This window comes from Panthera leo, chromosome D3, assembly GCF_018350215.1.
Source record: "Panthera leo isolate Ple1 chromosome D3, P.leo_Ple1_pat1.1, whole genome shotgun sequence".
NCBI classification, from domain to species: domain Eukaryota; kingdom Metazoa; phylum Chordata; class Mammalia; order Carnivora; family Felidae; genus Panthera; species Panthera leo.
Window position 1 is genome coordinate 9,676,458 of NC_056690.1, and position 17,498 is coordinate 9,693,955.

General features: G+C 38.9%; 2 protein-coding genes across 4 annotated transcripts in view; one reads left to right on the plus strand and one right to left on the minus strand.

Annotated features, from left to right (window-relative positions):
• The window catches only part of LOC122204271 (60S ribosomal protein L6-like), a 738,693-nt gene that overhangs the window by 423,990 nt on the left and 297,205 nt on the right, over nucleotides 1–17,498 (plus strand). The window lies entirely within an intron of this gene.
• The window catches only part of NAA25 (N-alpha-acetyltransferase 25, NatB auxiliary subunit), a 78,123-nt gene that overhangs the window by 31,833 nt on the left and 28,792 nt on the right, over nucleotides 1–17,498 (minus strand). For all 3 annotated transcript variants that reach the window (XM_042911733.1, XM_042911732.1, XM_042911734.1), the window contains 4 exons: nucleotides 16,772–16,941; nucleotides 13,349–13,461; nucleotides 5,881–6,088; nucleotides 4,998–5,087 (listed from right to left, as the gene is read on the minus strand). In XM_042911733.1, coding sequence (XP_042767667.1) covers nucleotides 4,998–5,087; nucleotides 5,881–6,088; nucleotides 13,349–13,461; nucleotides 16,772–16,941 — 581 coding nt within the window. The remainder of the gene's footprint in view (nucleotides 1–4,997; nucleotides 5,088–5,880; nucleotides 6,089–13,348; nucleotides 13,462–16,771; nucleotides 16,942–17,498) is intronic.

The following is a 17,498-nucleotide window of genomic DNA, read 5'->3' on the forward strand; positions in this document are numbered from 1 at the left end:
CATGTGACATTAATGAAGAGTTTTTAGTATTAAGGATAAATACTTATTAACGTTCAGTAAAACACACACAGTTAAAATTAGTGTGAAGAAATGATCTTCAGTCTGTAAAACATGCACAGAAAGAGAGAGAAGGAAATATGCCAAAATATCAGAGTGTCTTTTGGAAGCTGGAAATGGAAGATTAAAATAAACTGTTCTCCAAAATTTGTATAAGCTATTTTTATAGTCAGCAAAAACCTAAACTGAAACTAAAACTTGGGGTGCCTGGGTGGCTCAGTCGGTTGAGCGTCAGACTCTTGACGCTCCATTGTGGGATCGAGCCCTGCATCCAGCTCTACGCTGAGCATGAAGCCTGCTTAAGATTTTTGTTCTCTTTCTTTTTCTTTCTTTCTCTCTCTCTCTCTCTCTCTCTCTCCCCCCCCCCCCGTCGCCCCTCTCTCCCACTCGTGCTCTTTCTAAAATAAAAATAAAAAAATAAAACTTAAAAAAAATTTAAAGTAAAAGCTCCATGAATTGAGCTTTTAAAATTATATCCAAAAAAAAAAAAAAAAAAAAAAAATTATATCCTATAGGCCTTTTTTTTAAGAGAGAAGAAACAAGATATAATCGACAATTGGAGCTTTAGATAAATATCATGCATAATCCTAACCAAACTATACACACCTATAATCTATGCAAACTACCATTATGATCTTAGTGTACTGCCACTGAGCTGGAATTACTTCACATGGTAGTAATCACAACCTGCACCCAATTTTCTGTTCTGCGCTTTGCTTTTAAAGTGTTTTCTGATGTTCCTACATGATCTTCACAATCATAATTTTATTGAATTTAACACTCACTGACCTAAACTCTGGAGCAACACTAAATTTAAGGGTCACAGATAGTTCCTGCCCTCAAGAAGCTCAGAAGTGAGTAGAAGAGACGGCTGGACAATTATAATGGAATAAATAATTTTAAGAAGTTCCAGTTATTCAAAGATAACTAGTATTAAAAAAAGATCTCCTTGGGGCACCTGGGTAGCTCAGTAGGTTGAGCATCCAACTTAGGCTCAGGTCATGATCATTTTTTTTTTCAAAAATTTTTAAATATTTATTTTTGAGAGAGAGAGAGAGAGAGAGAGAGAGTGCGCAAGTAGAGAAGGGGCAGAGAGTGAGGGAGACACAGAATCTTAAGTAGGCTCCCGGTTCTGAGCTGTCATCACAGAGCCCGATGCAGGGCTTGAACTCAAGAACTGCAAGATCATGACCGGAGCCGAAGCCAGATGGTTAACCTACTGAGCCACCCAGGTCATGATCTTGCCGTTCCTATGTTCAGGCTCACTGCTGTCAGCCGGTCAATGTGGAGCCCGCTTCGGATCCTCTGTCCCCCTCTCTTGCTACCCCTTCCCCACTTGCACTCTCTCAAAAACCAAAACCAAAAACAAAACATTTAAAAAAAGATCTCCTTAAGATGGAAACAAAATTTTAAATAGGGGGAAAAAGGCTTAATTCTCATCTATTAAATCAAATGTCATAAAGACGTTTTTTATCTTATTTTGTAAAATTTAGGCTGTAATTATAGCTTTATACAAATTCTTCACCAAATCAAAAGAGCATCAAGGATTGATGAGTTTTAAGGCAAAATTTTTCCTTCTTTTTTTTTTTTTTAAAGTAATCTTTTCACCCATCATGGGGCTTGAACTCATGACCCCGAGATCAAGAGTCGCATGCTCTTCCGACTGAGCCAGCCAGGTGCTCCAGGACAAAATTTTTCTAACTAAATGTTGTAACATAACAAAATGATATTACGTTCTGGGATATGATAATGTACAGCATGGTGACTATAGTTAACAATTCCGTACTGTATACTCGAAAGCTGCTAAGCGAGAAGATACTAGTTCTCATTCCAAAGAAAAACAAGTGACTGTGAGGTGATCCACGTTCACTAAATTTACGGTGATAATCATTTCATGGTAGACATATCAAATCATTACATTACATATCTTAAGCTAGTACAAAGTAGTATGCCAATCACATATCAATAAAACTGGAGGGGAAAAAATGACATGCTTAACTCCACATTTTACTTTTGCTGAATCATAAAGAAATGCTTTTCTGCAAAATATTTGACAGCGTCAATGTATTCAAGTGTTCTTCTTAATCTTTCACATTCAAATCAGTCTCTTTCAACATCCTCACCAAATTTCCATAGATTTCTAATCTCTGCCAGATCCACGTTAGACAATGACTATGCCTCTGATTGGAACACTTCAGTATCATTTTCACCTTCAACAATCCTTGCATCTTTATTATATTGGCAATTTTCCAATGTATTTACACTGTATGATTATGGAAAATTTGCCTAACTTCTTTCTCTCTGCCCTGTCTTTCCCTCATCTATAAAACTGCAAGAATCTTAACAGTATTATTATGAGGTTTAAATGAGCTGATTCATATACGACACTTTCAAGTACCTGATGATCAACAAACGTTAGCTATTATTATACGGGCAGACATGCTGCTCAAAGAAACAAGAGATTAGCAAAGCCACAGTCTCTTACGAGCAAGAATGGATGCTAGGGGTAAGTGGGGAAAGGTATCTTATCTGAGTAGGGACCAAATTACTGAGTGGTCAGTTCATTAATGATGTTTTATTACATCCCTACGCACGCTCACAATTCTGAGCCTTGGATGACAAGTCTGATAAAAAGGATTCACCCCCATCTCTGCTGCAATACAGTGCAAGAAGTGCTAGCACAGAGGCACACACAACGTCCTGCAAAAGTTCAGAAGGGGCATAAAATCCGCAATGGGTATGGGGGTAAAATCAAGACAGGCTTGTCAGAGGCACTGTTTGAGTAAAAGTTAGATGAAGAGAGTAAGAAAGTTATTTCAAAGAGAGACACCACAGTGTTCACGAATAGTAGCAAACAAACCAACAAACAAACAAACAAAACACAGTAGATACAGGCTGTAAGTAACCTAAGAATTTGGAGATATAGGCAGAGGCCAGATCATAAAGAGCACTGTAAACTACCCTAAAAAGGTTGATCTTTATCCCCAGGAAAACAGGTACCTCTGAAGGATTTTAAGCAGGAGGATGATGGAATTAAAGTCAAGTGCTCCACGAAACGACCCCCGAGGGCAGAGGTTTTATCTATATTGCACAGTCCTGTCTCCTGGGCCTTTTGTTTCTTGTGCAGTTTATTCTCGTGAATATGCAACAAGTACCTAAGTTTTTCCCCAAAAAAACTGCTCATAAAAGAAAATGTCAGGAGTGAGCCCTAAAATAATGAATCATCTTTTTCATGCTCAATGATACATGACGCCTCCTTCAACATAGATTGTATTTTTGTCTTAAATAGGCTAATTAGAACTATTCCAAAAAAAGTGCATTCTCCTACATATATATTTTTTAAGTGAATAAAAAGGGCTATTCCATTCCATGGGCCGCTACATCTATCTCTGAAACAATTTCTCTGTATTTTAATTACTGTAACTTCGTAATATGCACTTCAGTCATTATTCACTATATTTAGAAATGTTTAAAAACAGAAAAGACAGACAAGAAATAACAAGTGTTGGCAAGGATGTGGAGAAAAAGGACCCCTCGTGCCCTGTTGGTGGGAATATAAGTTGGTGCAGCCACTGTGGAGAGCAGTGTGGAGGTTCCTTAAATAATCAGAAATATAACACAATTCAGTAATTCCACTACTGGGTATTACCAAAAGAAAATGAAAACACCAATTCAAAAGGATATATGCACCCCCATGTTTACTGCAGCATTATTTACAACAGCCAAGGTATGGAAGCAAACCAAGTGTCCGTCAATAGATGAATGGATAAAGAAGATGTGGTGTACACACACACACACACACACACACACACACACACACGAATATTATTCAGCCATAGAAAGGAATGAGATCTTGCCATTTCACAACAACATGGATGGACCTAGAGTGTATCATGCTAAATAAGTCAGAGAAGACAAATCCCATATGATTTCACTTATATTAGGAATCTAAAACATAAAACAAACCACGCAGAAACAGACCCATAAATACACAGAACTGGTGGTTGTCGGGGGGGATGGCAAAAAGAGGGAGTGGGAGGTACAGGCTTCCTGTCCTGGAATGAATAGGGACAGGGGTGAAAGGCACAGCATAGAAAACACAGGCAATGGTACTGTAATAGTGCTGTATGGGGACACACAGTAGCTACATTTATAGCATGATATACAAAATTATTGAATCACTATGTTGTACACTTGAAATTAATGTGTCAATTATATTTCAATTTAAAAAAATTTTTTTAAATAAAAACGGGCAACTGGGTGGTTCAGTCGGTTAAGCATCTGACTCTTGATTTTGACTCAGGACATGATCTCACTGTTTCCTAAGTTTGAGCCCCACATCAGGAGCCGGCCTGGACCAGCATGGAGCCTGCTTGGGATTCTCTGCTGGTTTCCCTCTCTCTGCCCCTCCCCCACTCGTGCTGTGTCTCTCTCAAAATAAACATTTTAATAAAATAATAAAAATAAGAACATATATGCATTGATTTAAAAGATTATCCTGATTAGAGAGAGAGGTATATCTGGGGATGGGTTCTTTTATTTATTTATTTTTTTTTTTTTTTTTTTTTTTTAAATTTTTTTTTTCAACGTTTTTTATTTATTTTTGGGACAGAGAGAGACAGAGCATGAACGGGGGAGGGGCAGAGAGAGAGGGAGACACAGAATCTGAAACAGGCTCCAGGCTCCGAGCCATCAGCCCAGAGCCTGACGCGGGGCTCGAACTCACAGACCGCGAGATCGTGACCTGGCTGAAGTCGGACGCTTAACCGACTGCGCCACCCAGGCGCCCCAGGGATGGGTTCTTTTAGAAGCACCCTGGACAACGTCAAGGAAGAAAAACCTAAAAGCATAAATCAAATTCTTGGATTACATAATTAGTCTCAGGATTTATAATCAATAAAAACAAAGCATAAAGTTAAATTGAAATCACTGTTCCTTACCTGTTTCTCTCCATATATCAATAAGCACATGGACAGCAAGGAGACAGTAATAGTCTGAAAACTGCAATTCGGTTTTCAAACAGGATTTCCCTGTAGGGAAAAAATCCCATATTTGTATTTTAACATTTGTGCAACTATCACTGCCCCAAAGGAGTTTTTTAAAGCAGGAAAGTGACAGGAGAGGTAAGATAAAGAGAGGAAATGAAAGTAATAAGATTAGCATAAATACCAGAAGAAAATATAAGCCATGAATCAAAAGATTCAAAATAAGGTAAGGCCACACTCAGCTGGACCAGAAGAAAGCGTTCCAGAACAAAGGTGGTATCTGAAATGACCCCAAAGGGAGAGAAGCAAGATTTGGAAGGAGGGTTCAGGTTAAGAAAAGACCAGAAGCCAGGGGCCAGTAAAACTAAAGTAATAGTATGCTCATTACTTCACTTAATGATTTAGAATGCAGTTAGAGAAATACTGATGTCATCTGGTCAAATAACTTATATTTTATCACATGTATCTAGCAATCTAAAGATCATCTATTTCTAAACTACATTTTTACTTCACAATTAACAACATTCCTTTAGTGCAATTTCAGTCTATGTATTAAAAATACTAAGGCCTATAAAAGCAGAAAAAGTGACAATTATCATAAACTCCATGTAATTCATAGGAGCCCCAATGTGATAGCTCAATCAGGAAGAATATGGACGACTATAATCACTTAGAACTCCAAACTTAAGAAAGGCTTTACATTAGGACAGTCTTCCCACCTGACAAAATATCCTCCTTGCCAAACTCATTACAACAAGGTGCTCCAGGTGATTAAAAAAAAGGTCTTCTAAAACTTAGCAAATCAGGGAACAACTGCACACTTTGAAAGGCTGCTCACCAAATTCCAGTCCATGCTGGTACCTTAACATCAATTCTCTGACCACACTCTGTTTCTGATTTTTATCCAGAGTGTGGTACAAGCCAAGTAACCTCGTCAGCTGCACCACACATAAATGTTGCTGCAGAGCTCTGATGTCGGCAGGCAGTGCCAACTTATCCTCTGTTGGTGTCGACAAAGGAACAACTCCAAGTAATTGATTAATAAACTGCAAAGTAGAAAAAAAGGAGCACAGATCTCAAAACAGAACTAGTCTGGTAGGCATTAACAAATTAAACATTAACAAATGTTGAAATGGTCTAGAAAAAGACATCAAGGAAAAAGTACAAATTAAAACCCCTTTAGTAGATCATTTTCTATCTACCAAAATTAAACAAAAAAAATTTCTTTTTTTCTTTTAATGTTTATTTATTTTTGAGAGAGAGAGAGAGAGACAGAGTTCTAGTGGGGAGGGGCAGAGAGAGAGAGATAGAGAGAGAGGGAGAGAGAGAGAGAGAGTGAGACAGAGAGGAGACACAGAATCTGAAGCAGGCTCCAGGCTCCAAGCTATCAGCACAGAGCCCAATGCGGGGCTTAAACCCACGAACCATGAGATCATGACCCGAGCCAAAGTCGGACACTTAACCAACTGAGCCACCCAGGTGCCCCTAAAACAAAAAAAAATTTCTAACAGCACATAATGCTGGTAAAATGCCAATAAAAATGGCACACTCATTCACTGCTGGCCACAAGTATTGGTCAATACCAGGTACTATACTAACTAAAAGATTAAAAGAATTGTGAAAATGAGGCACCCAGCTGGCTCAGTCGGTTGAGCGTCCAACCTCAGCTCAGGTCGTGATCTCATGGTTCATCAGTTCGAGTCCCACGTCGGGCTCTCTGTTGTCAGCACAGAGTCCACTTCAGATCCTCTGTCCCCCTCTCTCTCTGCCCCTCCCCTGCTCACACTCTCTCTTGCTCTCTCAAAAATAAAAAATAAACATTAAAAAAAAGAATTGCGAAAAGGTTTCATAAATTACAGCATATCAACATACTATATAATGTGGCAATGAAAAGTTTAATTAGGAAACTGCAAAGAGCACAGTACCAAAAACAAAACTGATATACGAGTAAATTCTTAAAACGTTACACACTGAGAGGAATAGTTATGTCATATCAGTGGCCTTAAATTGCTTTTTAATTGTTGTATTTTGACATAATTATGGATTCGCACGCAGTTGTAAGAAATAATACAGAGAGATCCCATGTACCTTTCTCATCCAGTTTCTCCCAATGGTAACACCTTGTATTAAAATGTCTTTAATTCTAGGGACACCTGGGTGGCTCAGTTGGTTAAGCATCGGACTTCAGCTCAAGTCATGATCTCATGGTTCGTGAGTTCGAGCCCCATGTTGGACTCTGTGCTACCAGTTCAGAGCCTGGAGCCTGCTTCACATTCTGTGACTCCCTCTCTCTCTGCCTCTCCCCTGCTCACACTCTGTCTCTCTGCCTCTCAAAAAATAAACGTTAAAAAAAAATTTTAATGTTTTTGAATCTTTAAATTTGGAATTAAAAAAACATATATCATTCCCATTACATGTTATTAAACATGGGCTTACTACTCACTGCCAAAATCCTATTAAGGTGACAGCAAAGAATCAAACCACAAGGATCACGAACATGTGAAAAGCAGACAGCAAACAAACACTAACAGGATTTCAAAGATAAAAAGCAGCAGAAGGGCAGGTGTCAAGTGCTAACCGACGGACAGGGCAGAAATCTGACACACACAAGGGGCAGCAAGTCTATTCCTGACACAGAACCTTAGAAGGCAGAAATTCAGGGCCCCAGAAAGCCCAAGTGTTGGTGGGACTGAAATGGGAAGAACAATTAAACTCCATCTAAGAAGTCTGACTGCTCCCTAGCTCACAGACTGACTTCCTAAACCCAGCAGATGCCTGTAGGTATACTCCCAAGGAGAAGCTGAATCAGAGGCACTATAGATTCACAGACAACAGGTATAGCTAGAAATGGGGATAAAGTGCTATTTTTAATTGTCTGAGGAAACTCCACACAGTTTTCCACAGTGGCTACGCCAGCCTGCATTCCCACCAACAGTGCACAAGGGTTCTTTATTCTCCACCTCCTCACCTATCATGTGATCCAGGAATCGCGCTACTGGGTATCTACCCAAATACAAAATCACCAATTCAAAAGGATATATGCACTACTATGTTTATTACAGCATTACTTACAATAGCTAAATTATGGAAGCACCCCAAGTGTCCATTGACACACAATGGATTACTGAGCCACAAAAAAGAATGAAATCTTGCCATTTCCAACTACATGGATACAGCCAGAGAGTACAATGCTAAGAGAAATAAGTCAGTCAGAGAAAGACTAATACTGCCTGATTTCACTCATTTGGAATTTAAGAAACAAAACAAACGAACAAAGGGGAAGAAAAAAGAGACAAAACAAAAAACCGTCTTAACTATAGAGAACTGATGGTTCCCAGAGGGAAGGCGGGTAGGGGGAATGGGTGAAACAGGTGAAGGGGATAACAAGTACACTTATGATGAACACTGATTAATGTAAAGAATTGATGAATCATTATATTGTACACCTGAAACTAATTTAACACTGTATATAAACTATACTGGAATTAAAATTAAATAAATAAAAAGATAAAATCTCTATATTAGGAAAGGAAAGGAAAGGGAAAAGAAAAAAAACGAAACAAGGACAAAGTGAAACTCCATTACTCGGTGATGCACACCCCGGCCCCCACCCCCCAACTCCCAACCAGATCCCAGAATGCCACCTGCCAAATGTTTGAGACACCAAACACAGACGATGGCAAACAGGCTCCGTGAAAAGTATATCTAGCATTCCTGGATGTCTCAGTTGGCTAAGCATCTGACTGATTTCAGCTCAGGTCACAATCTCATGGTTCATGAGATCGAGCTCTGAGTCAGGCTCTGCACTGACAGCATGGAATATGCCTAGGATTCTCTCCCTCCCTCCCTCTCTGTCCCTTCCCTGCTGGTGCTCTGTCTGTCTGTCTCTCTCTCTCTCTCTCTCTCTCAAAATAAACAAACATGAAAAAATAAACAAAGATAAATAAACATGAAAAAAAATTTTTTTTAAGAATTTCAAGGGGCGCCTGGGTGGCTTAGTCAATTAAGCGTCTGACTTTGGCTCAGGTCATGATCTCATGGTTCATGGGTTTGAGCCCCGTGTCGGGCTCTGTGCTGACAGTTTGCTCAGAGCCTGGAGCCTGCTTCGGATTCTGTGTCTCCTTTTTATGCCCCTCCCTTGCTCATACTCCATCTCTCTCTCTGTCTCTCAAAAATAAATAAATGTTAAAAAAAAATAGTAAAATAAAAAAATAAAGTATTTCTGAGGTGAGGGGTGAGGGGCAGGGGATGGAGGAGGTTTGGGGGAGAACAGAACATATTACCACCTCATGTATTAAACTAACAGAGTTTTATACTTGTATGGTTCTGTCCAATTGATTGGGGTGAATCAAACAAAACAATCTTAACTCCGAGAAAGAAAGTTGTTTGAGAAAGGTAATCTCCATATACAAAGTGGCTCAGCCTTCGGTCATAAAAATATAAATTCTGAATAATGACTGAACTAAACTGGGGAGAAAGTATGTAAGAAGAGAAGGGAGATGTTGTAAATGAGATGATCATCTTCAGTGGTGGGGCTCCAACAGATGAAGACTATAACTATAAAAATAAACGAATACCTGGACAAGTCTGTAACTTAGAAATACGGAGGTAAATAACAGAAGAAACAGGAGTTGAGTGATTTGCCTGTAGAGCGCCAGAACCAGGGTGAAGGTGGCAAAGAGCTGCTGCTGTTTTTCAACAAAAGCCTTCTAGTACTACCTGGCTTTTTAACTTTATACATGTAATATTTTTTACACAAATAAAAATTAAAGTAAAATAAACCACCCCCCTCCCCACGCTGTGCAGTTTCACATCTGTAACAATTTTGCTTCAATTTATCTCCAACTGTATGAAATTCAATTATTATGATCAGGTAATCATTTGCAACAAAGAAACTAAAGCACTGGTCTCCATGCTTTTGATTAAATGCCTGTATAGCTTCTGTTCCACTGTTGTAAACCATTTTATATATTAGTAATGTTTACTATTAATGACTTCTTTAGGGAATGCTTAAAGAATCTTCCAAATAGGTTTTGTCATAAAAGAATACATTCATTCTTTATTTCAGTCTGTATGGTTTTACTACTGTACAAAAAGCTTCTCTAAAAACTGGAATCATATGTTTAGCTTAAAATTCCAGGGCAAAGAAAACAAAAGATAAAAACATCACCCTGGTTGAGCCACTTCAAGATAACTGGATTCAATGGCCTACTTTAAAAGCATTTGGCTCCTAATTAATTGGGACTACAGTTCTCGGCCTGAACTTTACTCAAACGGCTTAATCCTCTGACAAATACACTGCTGAGTAGCAGGATTTTTAGCTACTGAAGTCATCCTACATTTAAAAAGTTTTGGCAGCAAAATTACCCCTCAATGAAAAATTTAAGTGGAATTACAAATTCATTGCAACAGCTTTACATCCTTTGTCTCACAGAACAAAGACTACCTATCACTGACAGTATCCCAGCATTTCTAGAGGGTTCCTCTCCACAGATTATTAATATATGAGGTCACGTGAGGTGACCTAAGATTTTCAAACATAACCAACAGAGTAGATCTCCTTGTACTAGATTTACGTTAGCAAAACTTTATGAATCTCAGCTGAAAGCCATTTAAGGTTTCCTCTAATGCAGTCCCATCATTTGGTGCTTCAACTTACAAGATAAGATGGGAAGGACAGTAAGATCAATTGTTCCAAATCTTAGCACTTATACATAATACATGCAACAAACATTAACTGAAGGCCTGTCCCATGTGGTTCTCCCATGTGGTTCTAGATTCTGCTTAAATCCCACCAGTACCATGAAACTCACACACTACATTTTTAGAGAATTCTATTAAAAAAAAATCTATTTTTCACTGGCCAAATTCCAAGTTCCCTGTAACAATTTCCTGCTGGTCCCAATTCTCATCTGCTTTTTATAAGGGAGCTTTTCAAATGTGAGAAAAGGACTCTGTCGTCATCAGACCAAACCTCTCTCTTCCACTCAACTATTTCTCTCTCATACGTTTTCACGTCCTCCTACAACCCAGGATCCAGTTTCTGCATTAATCACAATTGTAAATGTAATTAATTGTAATTAATCCAGAAACTTCTAAAGCTTGGCCTGAGCCCTGTAACATGGTGCTCCAAGAATAGCTTGACTAAATCAAAGAGAATGGTGAGCCTCATTTCATAACTAAATACAGACCACTGGCTGCTTATCAGTTTGGGAAAACACTGCTCCATCTGCCTTAGATGTGCCACCTCAAGACTGCCAAGTATCAAACCTGATGGACTGAAGACATGGCTCACCAAACATAGTCTAGTCACCTCCACTATGGGAGGTGACAGAAGGCTTTCTGAGAGAACAGGTGGTGGCACCCCTGCAACAGGAAGGCTTCCAACCTTCACTAATTACAGAGGCACTAATGAGTAAAGCTGACCAAAGTCACAGACTTTCTTTATACATGCCAGTATTTCTTTACGTGGTGCTCTCTCCTACTCTACATACACTGTTCTTCCAATTGATAGAATGCTCCAGCTGCCCATTACCAGGGATACGCTGGATAAATGTTGCCATGGATGAGGAGTCTAAAGATAAGGTTCTCCATCTCATTATGTAACAATCTTACATTGGTTCATTCACATCAAAAACTCCCAATATATGACAACTAACCACAGTGTGGTACTCTAGATTAGATCGCAGAACAGAAAAAGGATATTAATGGGAAAACTGCAGAAATCTAGATAAAATCTAGAGGTTATAGTAATGTACCAATGTCAGTTTCTTAGTTGTTGACAAGTGTGCCATGGTAATTTAAGATGTTAACAAGGTAGGTGAAGGGTGTAGTGTAATTTTCTGCACTATCCAAATGAGTTTTCTGTAAATCGAAAAGTATCCCAAAATAAATTCATCGAAATGTAAAATTTTGCTCTTCAAAGGATCCTGTTAAAGGACGAAAAGACAATCCACAGACTGGGAGAAAACGTGAAACCACATATCTGACAAAGGACTTGTATCTAGAATAGCTAAACTCTCAAAACTCAACAGTAAAAACACAAAAACCAACTAGAAAACAAGCAAAAGACAGAAAAACACATCTCAATGAGAATATAAAGATGGCAAATAAGCACATGAAAAGATATTAAACATCACTATTAGGAAAATACACATTAAAACCATTATAAAATATCACTACACACCTATGAGAATGGCTAAAATAAAAAAATAGTGACAACACTAAGTGCTGATGAGGACACAGAGAAACTGAATCACTCATACACTGCTAACAGGAATTTAAAATGGTACAGTCACCATGAAAAAGTTTGGTCATATCTTAAAAAAAAAAAAAAAAAAAAGACTAAACATGCAGCCATCTTGCTCTACTGGTCATTTTCCTCAGAAAAATGAAGGCTTAAGTTCACACAAAAAAAACCTGCACACAAATGTTCACAGAAGCTCTATTTGTAACAGCCAAAAACAGGAAACTGTATGTCCTTCAACAGGTTAAAGAAATGGTGGCACATCCATAACACAGAACACTATTCAGCAATACAAAAGACTGAACTAGTAAGACATGTAACATGGATGAATCTCCAGAGAATTATGCTGAGAGGAAAAAGGGCCAATCTGAAAATGTTACACATAATATGATTCAGATTCAGCTATATAACATTCTCAAAATAACAAAATTACAGAAATAGAAAACATTATTGTGGTTGCCAGGGGAGGGGGTGAAAGCAGGAGAGAGAGTTTCAGGGAAAAGTTTGCAGGTAAAAAAGGCAGCCACGGAATCTGGTGGTGAAGCTGTTCTGTATCCCGACTCTAGTGGAGGTCACCGAATCCACTGCACTACATATCACACTAAACACACATGTAAGGTACCGCACGTACACACACAAATGTCAAACAGTGAAATCTGAAAAAGGTCAGTGGATTGTATCGATGTCAATTTCCTAATTAAGTTATTATACTATAGTTATGCAAGATGTTACCACTGGGGCAAAATGGGAAGGAGTATAAAGAGATCTCTGTATTATTTCTTACAACTACGTATAAATCTACAATTATCTCAAAACACACACACACACACACACACACACACACACACACACACACTACAAAACAAAAAAGACAATCCAATTATCTCCCAGAGGTTTATTCTCCTTGCGGCTTAACAAGAAATCATGTCTTCATCTGATAGCACCTAGAGTCCCTGCTTGCTAGAGCAGTTACCTTGATACCGAGCATCCACCAACTTACACACAGTTACCCTTGTTACCCTCAATACAAGCACCCAACAGGATTCTGAAGTATACTTACTTTTGTACACTGTGTAGCAGGCAAGAGGTCAACAAACACCTTGAGGTCTGTAAAACAGCAAGGCTTATCCCCAAACTTTTTAAAATACTGGAACATTAACTCTTCTGGATCACCTAAGAGAGAAAACAAAAATCAATAAATTAACTCAAGGACTGAAATAATTTTTATATTAAGAGGTATGATTTGAAAAATATTTATTTCAATTAAATAAAAATTCTGCTTGAGTGCTTCAATGAGAATGGCAGTGAGGGCTGGAGGATGGTTTGCCCATTTAAAACTCAACGAACATTTTAAAAAGAAGTTGAATCTTACAAACTCAGCTTACATGTTATTACATGTAGGAAACATGACGCTTTCCATTGAATTAAAGTTTAAATAGCTAAAAAGTTTTCATTAAAGTTTAAAGACTTAAGTTTATAAACAAACATTAAACAAGCACGTTTCTTTCCACAGTTCCTGAAATACTTACCAAGTATTAAATAAATGCTAACTAAGTGGAAGGGAATGTTTAACAGGCACACCAACGGAGAGAAAATAAATGGGGAGAGTCACAAGCCAGTAACTCCAACAAGATCATTCACCATGGAAAATTTAAGCCTGGATCTGCAGAAAGCTACCAGTTCCTTTTATTTTTCCTCACATTAAAAACAAAATAAAAGGGGCACCTGGGTGGCTCCGTCAGTTGAGCATCCGACTTCAGCTCAAGTCATGATCTCACAGTTTCTGAGTTCAAGCCCCACATCAGGCTCACTGCTGTCAGTACAGAGCCTGCTTCAGATCCTCCTTCCCCCCTCTCTCTTTCCCTACCTGCTGGCACTCTGTTTCAAAACTACATAAACATTAAAATAATAATAATAATAATAATAATAATAATAATAATAATAAGATACTCTCAAACTGAACTAGATTTAAGAAGCAGAGATTTTGGGGGCACCTGGGTGGCTCTGTTGGTTAAGTCAGCATCCAACTTTTTTTCTTTAATATTTACTTATTTTGGGGAGAGCACCAGCAGGGGAGGGGCAGAGAGAGGGTGACAGAGGATCCAAAGCAGGCTCTGTGCTGACAGGCTGACAGCAGCAAGCCTGATGTGGGGCTTGAACTCACAAACTGCAAGATCATGACCTGAGCCGAAGTCACTCAATGGACTGAGCCACCAAGGTGCCCCAACCATCTGACTCTTGATTTCAGACTCTTGAATTCAGTTCAGGTCATGATCCCAGGGTTGTAAGATCAAGCCCCAATTCAGGCTCTGAGCTGACAGTGCAGAGCCTGCTTGGGATTCTCTCTCTCCCCTTCTCTACCCCTTCCCTGCTAGCGTTCTCGCTCTCAAAATAAACATTTTTTTTAAAAATTAAAATAAGAAACATAAAATTTTAACCTGGAATTTCGGTAAGATTTTAGGTCTTGGCTCCTATTCACAATTCTGGGAACAGAAGTCCATGGCTATCATCAGATTCTCATAGGACTATAATCCAAGTCACTAAGAATCACTCACTCGTCTGGGTAAAAAACATTTTGTGCCGAAGCCCCTGGCTGGCTCAGTTGGTACAGCATGCAACTCCTGATCTCAGGGTCATGAGTTCAAGCCCCCTGTTGCAGGTAGAGTTTACTTCAAAAAGAATTTTGGGTAGACTAGACAAAGTCACAAATTTCTGGGGCACCTGGGTGGCTGTTGGTTGAGTGTCCAACTGATTTCAGCTCAGGTCATGATGATTTCACGGTTTGTGGAATCAAGCCCCACATTAGACTCTGTAATGACAACACGGAGCCTGCTTGGGATTCTCTCTCCCTCTCTCTCTGCTCCTCCCTGGCTCGCATGAACGTGCATACTCTCACTCTCACTCTCTGTCACAAAAAATAAATAAATAAATTTTAAAAAGTCACAAATTTCTAACATGAAGGCTGGTGAGACGGAAGAGAAAGACAAGAGATGGATACAGCAAGTGTCAATGCAGATCCAAACTTTTCTATCCAGCTTTGGAAAAAAAGCAATTCTTTGGAATCTATCTCAACATTTTGCAGAGGGTCACATGAAAATTTTCGTTTGCATTTCTGGAAATAACAGAGACTAAGGTTCCTTAAGCAGACCTAAAGAAGTCAACATGGAATTCAAAACTGGTTGTGAGAGGTGCACCTGCATAGCTCAGTCGGTTGAGCGTCCGATTCTAGACTGCAGCTCAGGTCGTGATCCCAAGGTCATAGAATCAAGCCCTATGTCAGGCTCCACTCTGAGTGTGGAGCCTGCTTAAGATTCTCTTTCTCGGGGACCCTGGGTGGCTCAGTCAGTTAAGCGTCCAACTTTGGTTCAGGTCATGATCTCGCAGTTCGTGGGTTCAAGCCCCACAACGGGTTCTGTGCTGACAGCTAAGAGTCTGGAGCCTTCTTTGGATTCTGTGTCCGCCTCTCTCTGCCCCACCCCCTCTCATGTGCACGCGTGTTCCCTCTCTCTCTCCCTCAAAAATAAATAAGCATTTAAAAAAAAGAACCATTTTCAGGGTGCCTGGGTGGCTCAGTTGGTTAAGCATACGACTTCGGCGCAGGTCATGACCTCACAGTTTATCAGTTGGAGCCCTGCATCAAGCTCTCTGCTGTCAGCTTCAGATCCTCTGTCCCCCTCTCTCTGTCCCTTCCCCACCTGTGCATTCTCTCAATTAAAAAAAAAACAAAAAAACATTTTCAGGTGCCTAGGTGACTCAGTTGGTTAAGTGTCTAACTCAGGTTCGGCTTGGGTCACAATCTCACGTTTCATAGGATGGAGCCCCACAATGTGCTCTGCGGTGACAGCACGGAGCCTGCTTGGGATTCTCGCTCCCTGTCTCTCTTTGGCCCTCCTCATGCTCACACAAATGCGCTCTCTCTCAAAATAAATAAATAATCACTTTAAAAAAAGGCATTTTCAAATAAACATCTAAGCACTTCATCAAATTTCCTGAAGGCATTTCTTCATGCTTTACTATCCAAATCATGTTTTTTCTCCTATCTTGTCATTGTCCTTGTAAATTTTCTCTTTAATCGTTAATTGCTCTAACTCCACCAGATGTTGTTTTGTCAATGGTTTTCTAAGCGCTTGGAGCAGATTTTCAAGAAACTTTCCATCCTCTTCATGAAATCTTGAAACTTTTACAAAACTGGTTATTTTACTTTGAAACTGATTTTGACATTAATGTCAGGTCAAAAAGAATGCCTGAAAAAGACCCTGGTCGAATAGGGAGAGATGCTAATGTTAAGTCAAGTTGAAGATGTGATCGAGGGCTAATTTTATCAGTAATCCATTTGTTAGTAAATATTTTCATGTTATGAAGATGTCTGCTTCCCAAACATGACAGCATCATCGTAGACCTCACATAATGAATACTGCACTTGGGTATGGAAGGCATCCCTGCATCTTCTCCAGGGTTCCCAAATAATACTAGGGTTTCTTACCTAGTTTGTACTCATCATCAAAACCCTGACGTCTTAAACGTCTAATCAGTTCCAGTTTAGCAAGATGTGGTCCTCGGAGATGGCGGGAACTTTTAGATTCTTCTGTTATCCGATCTTCTATAAACTTCACAGCTTCTTCTGCAGAATAATGGACTTCTCCTTCTAAAGAGCTAGGTATAAACACATGAAAAAGGTATTTTGTGCCTCTACTGTCTGTCCCAAAACTTAAAGTGAAGCCAAATTGATTTCAAAAAACAAATTAAAAAATAAAAAGCATTCTGATAATTATAAAATAACATGGGGGCAAAAGAGAACTAGGCGCACATTCTGACAGGTAACATAGGATATGATTACTCCCAATTTTGGCATCTGATTACTACACAGTGACTAACTACCTATACCTCTTTCTTAAAAAGAGAAGGGATCACTTTATATATATCAAATATCACCTAATAAAAAGTCTAAGTAAATTTTACTTTACTGCTTGAATGAAGGCTAAGAAAATTTAGATGATTTAGTTAATATTACAAAGTAAGCACAAGCTCATCAGCATCTTAAATCCTGCTTACGTATTCACTTTTCAAAAAATTCCATTCATGTTTATTATGGTATTATCTGTAATAGCAAAAAAAAAAAAAAAAAAAAAAAAGGAAATCAGCAACAATCCAAGTGTCCATCAGTCCATCCACAGGAGACACGTTAAATGAATTACAGTACATCTCTAAAA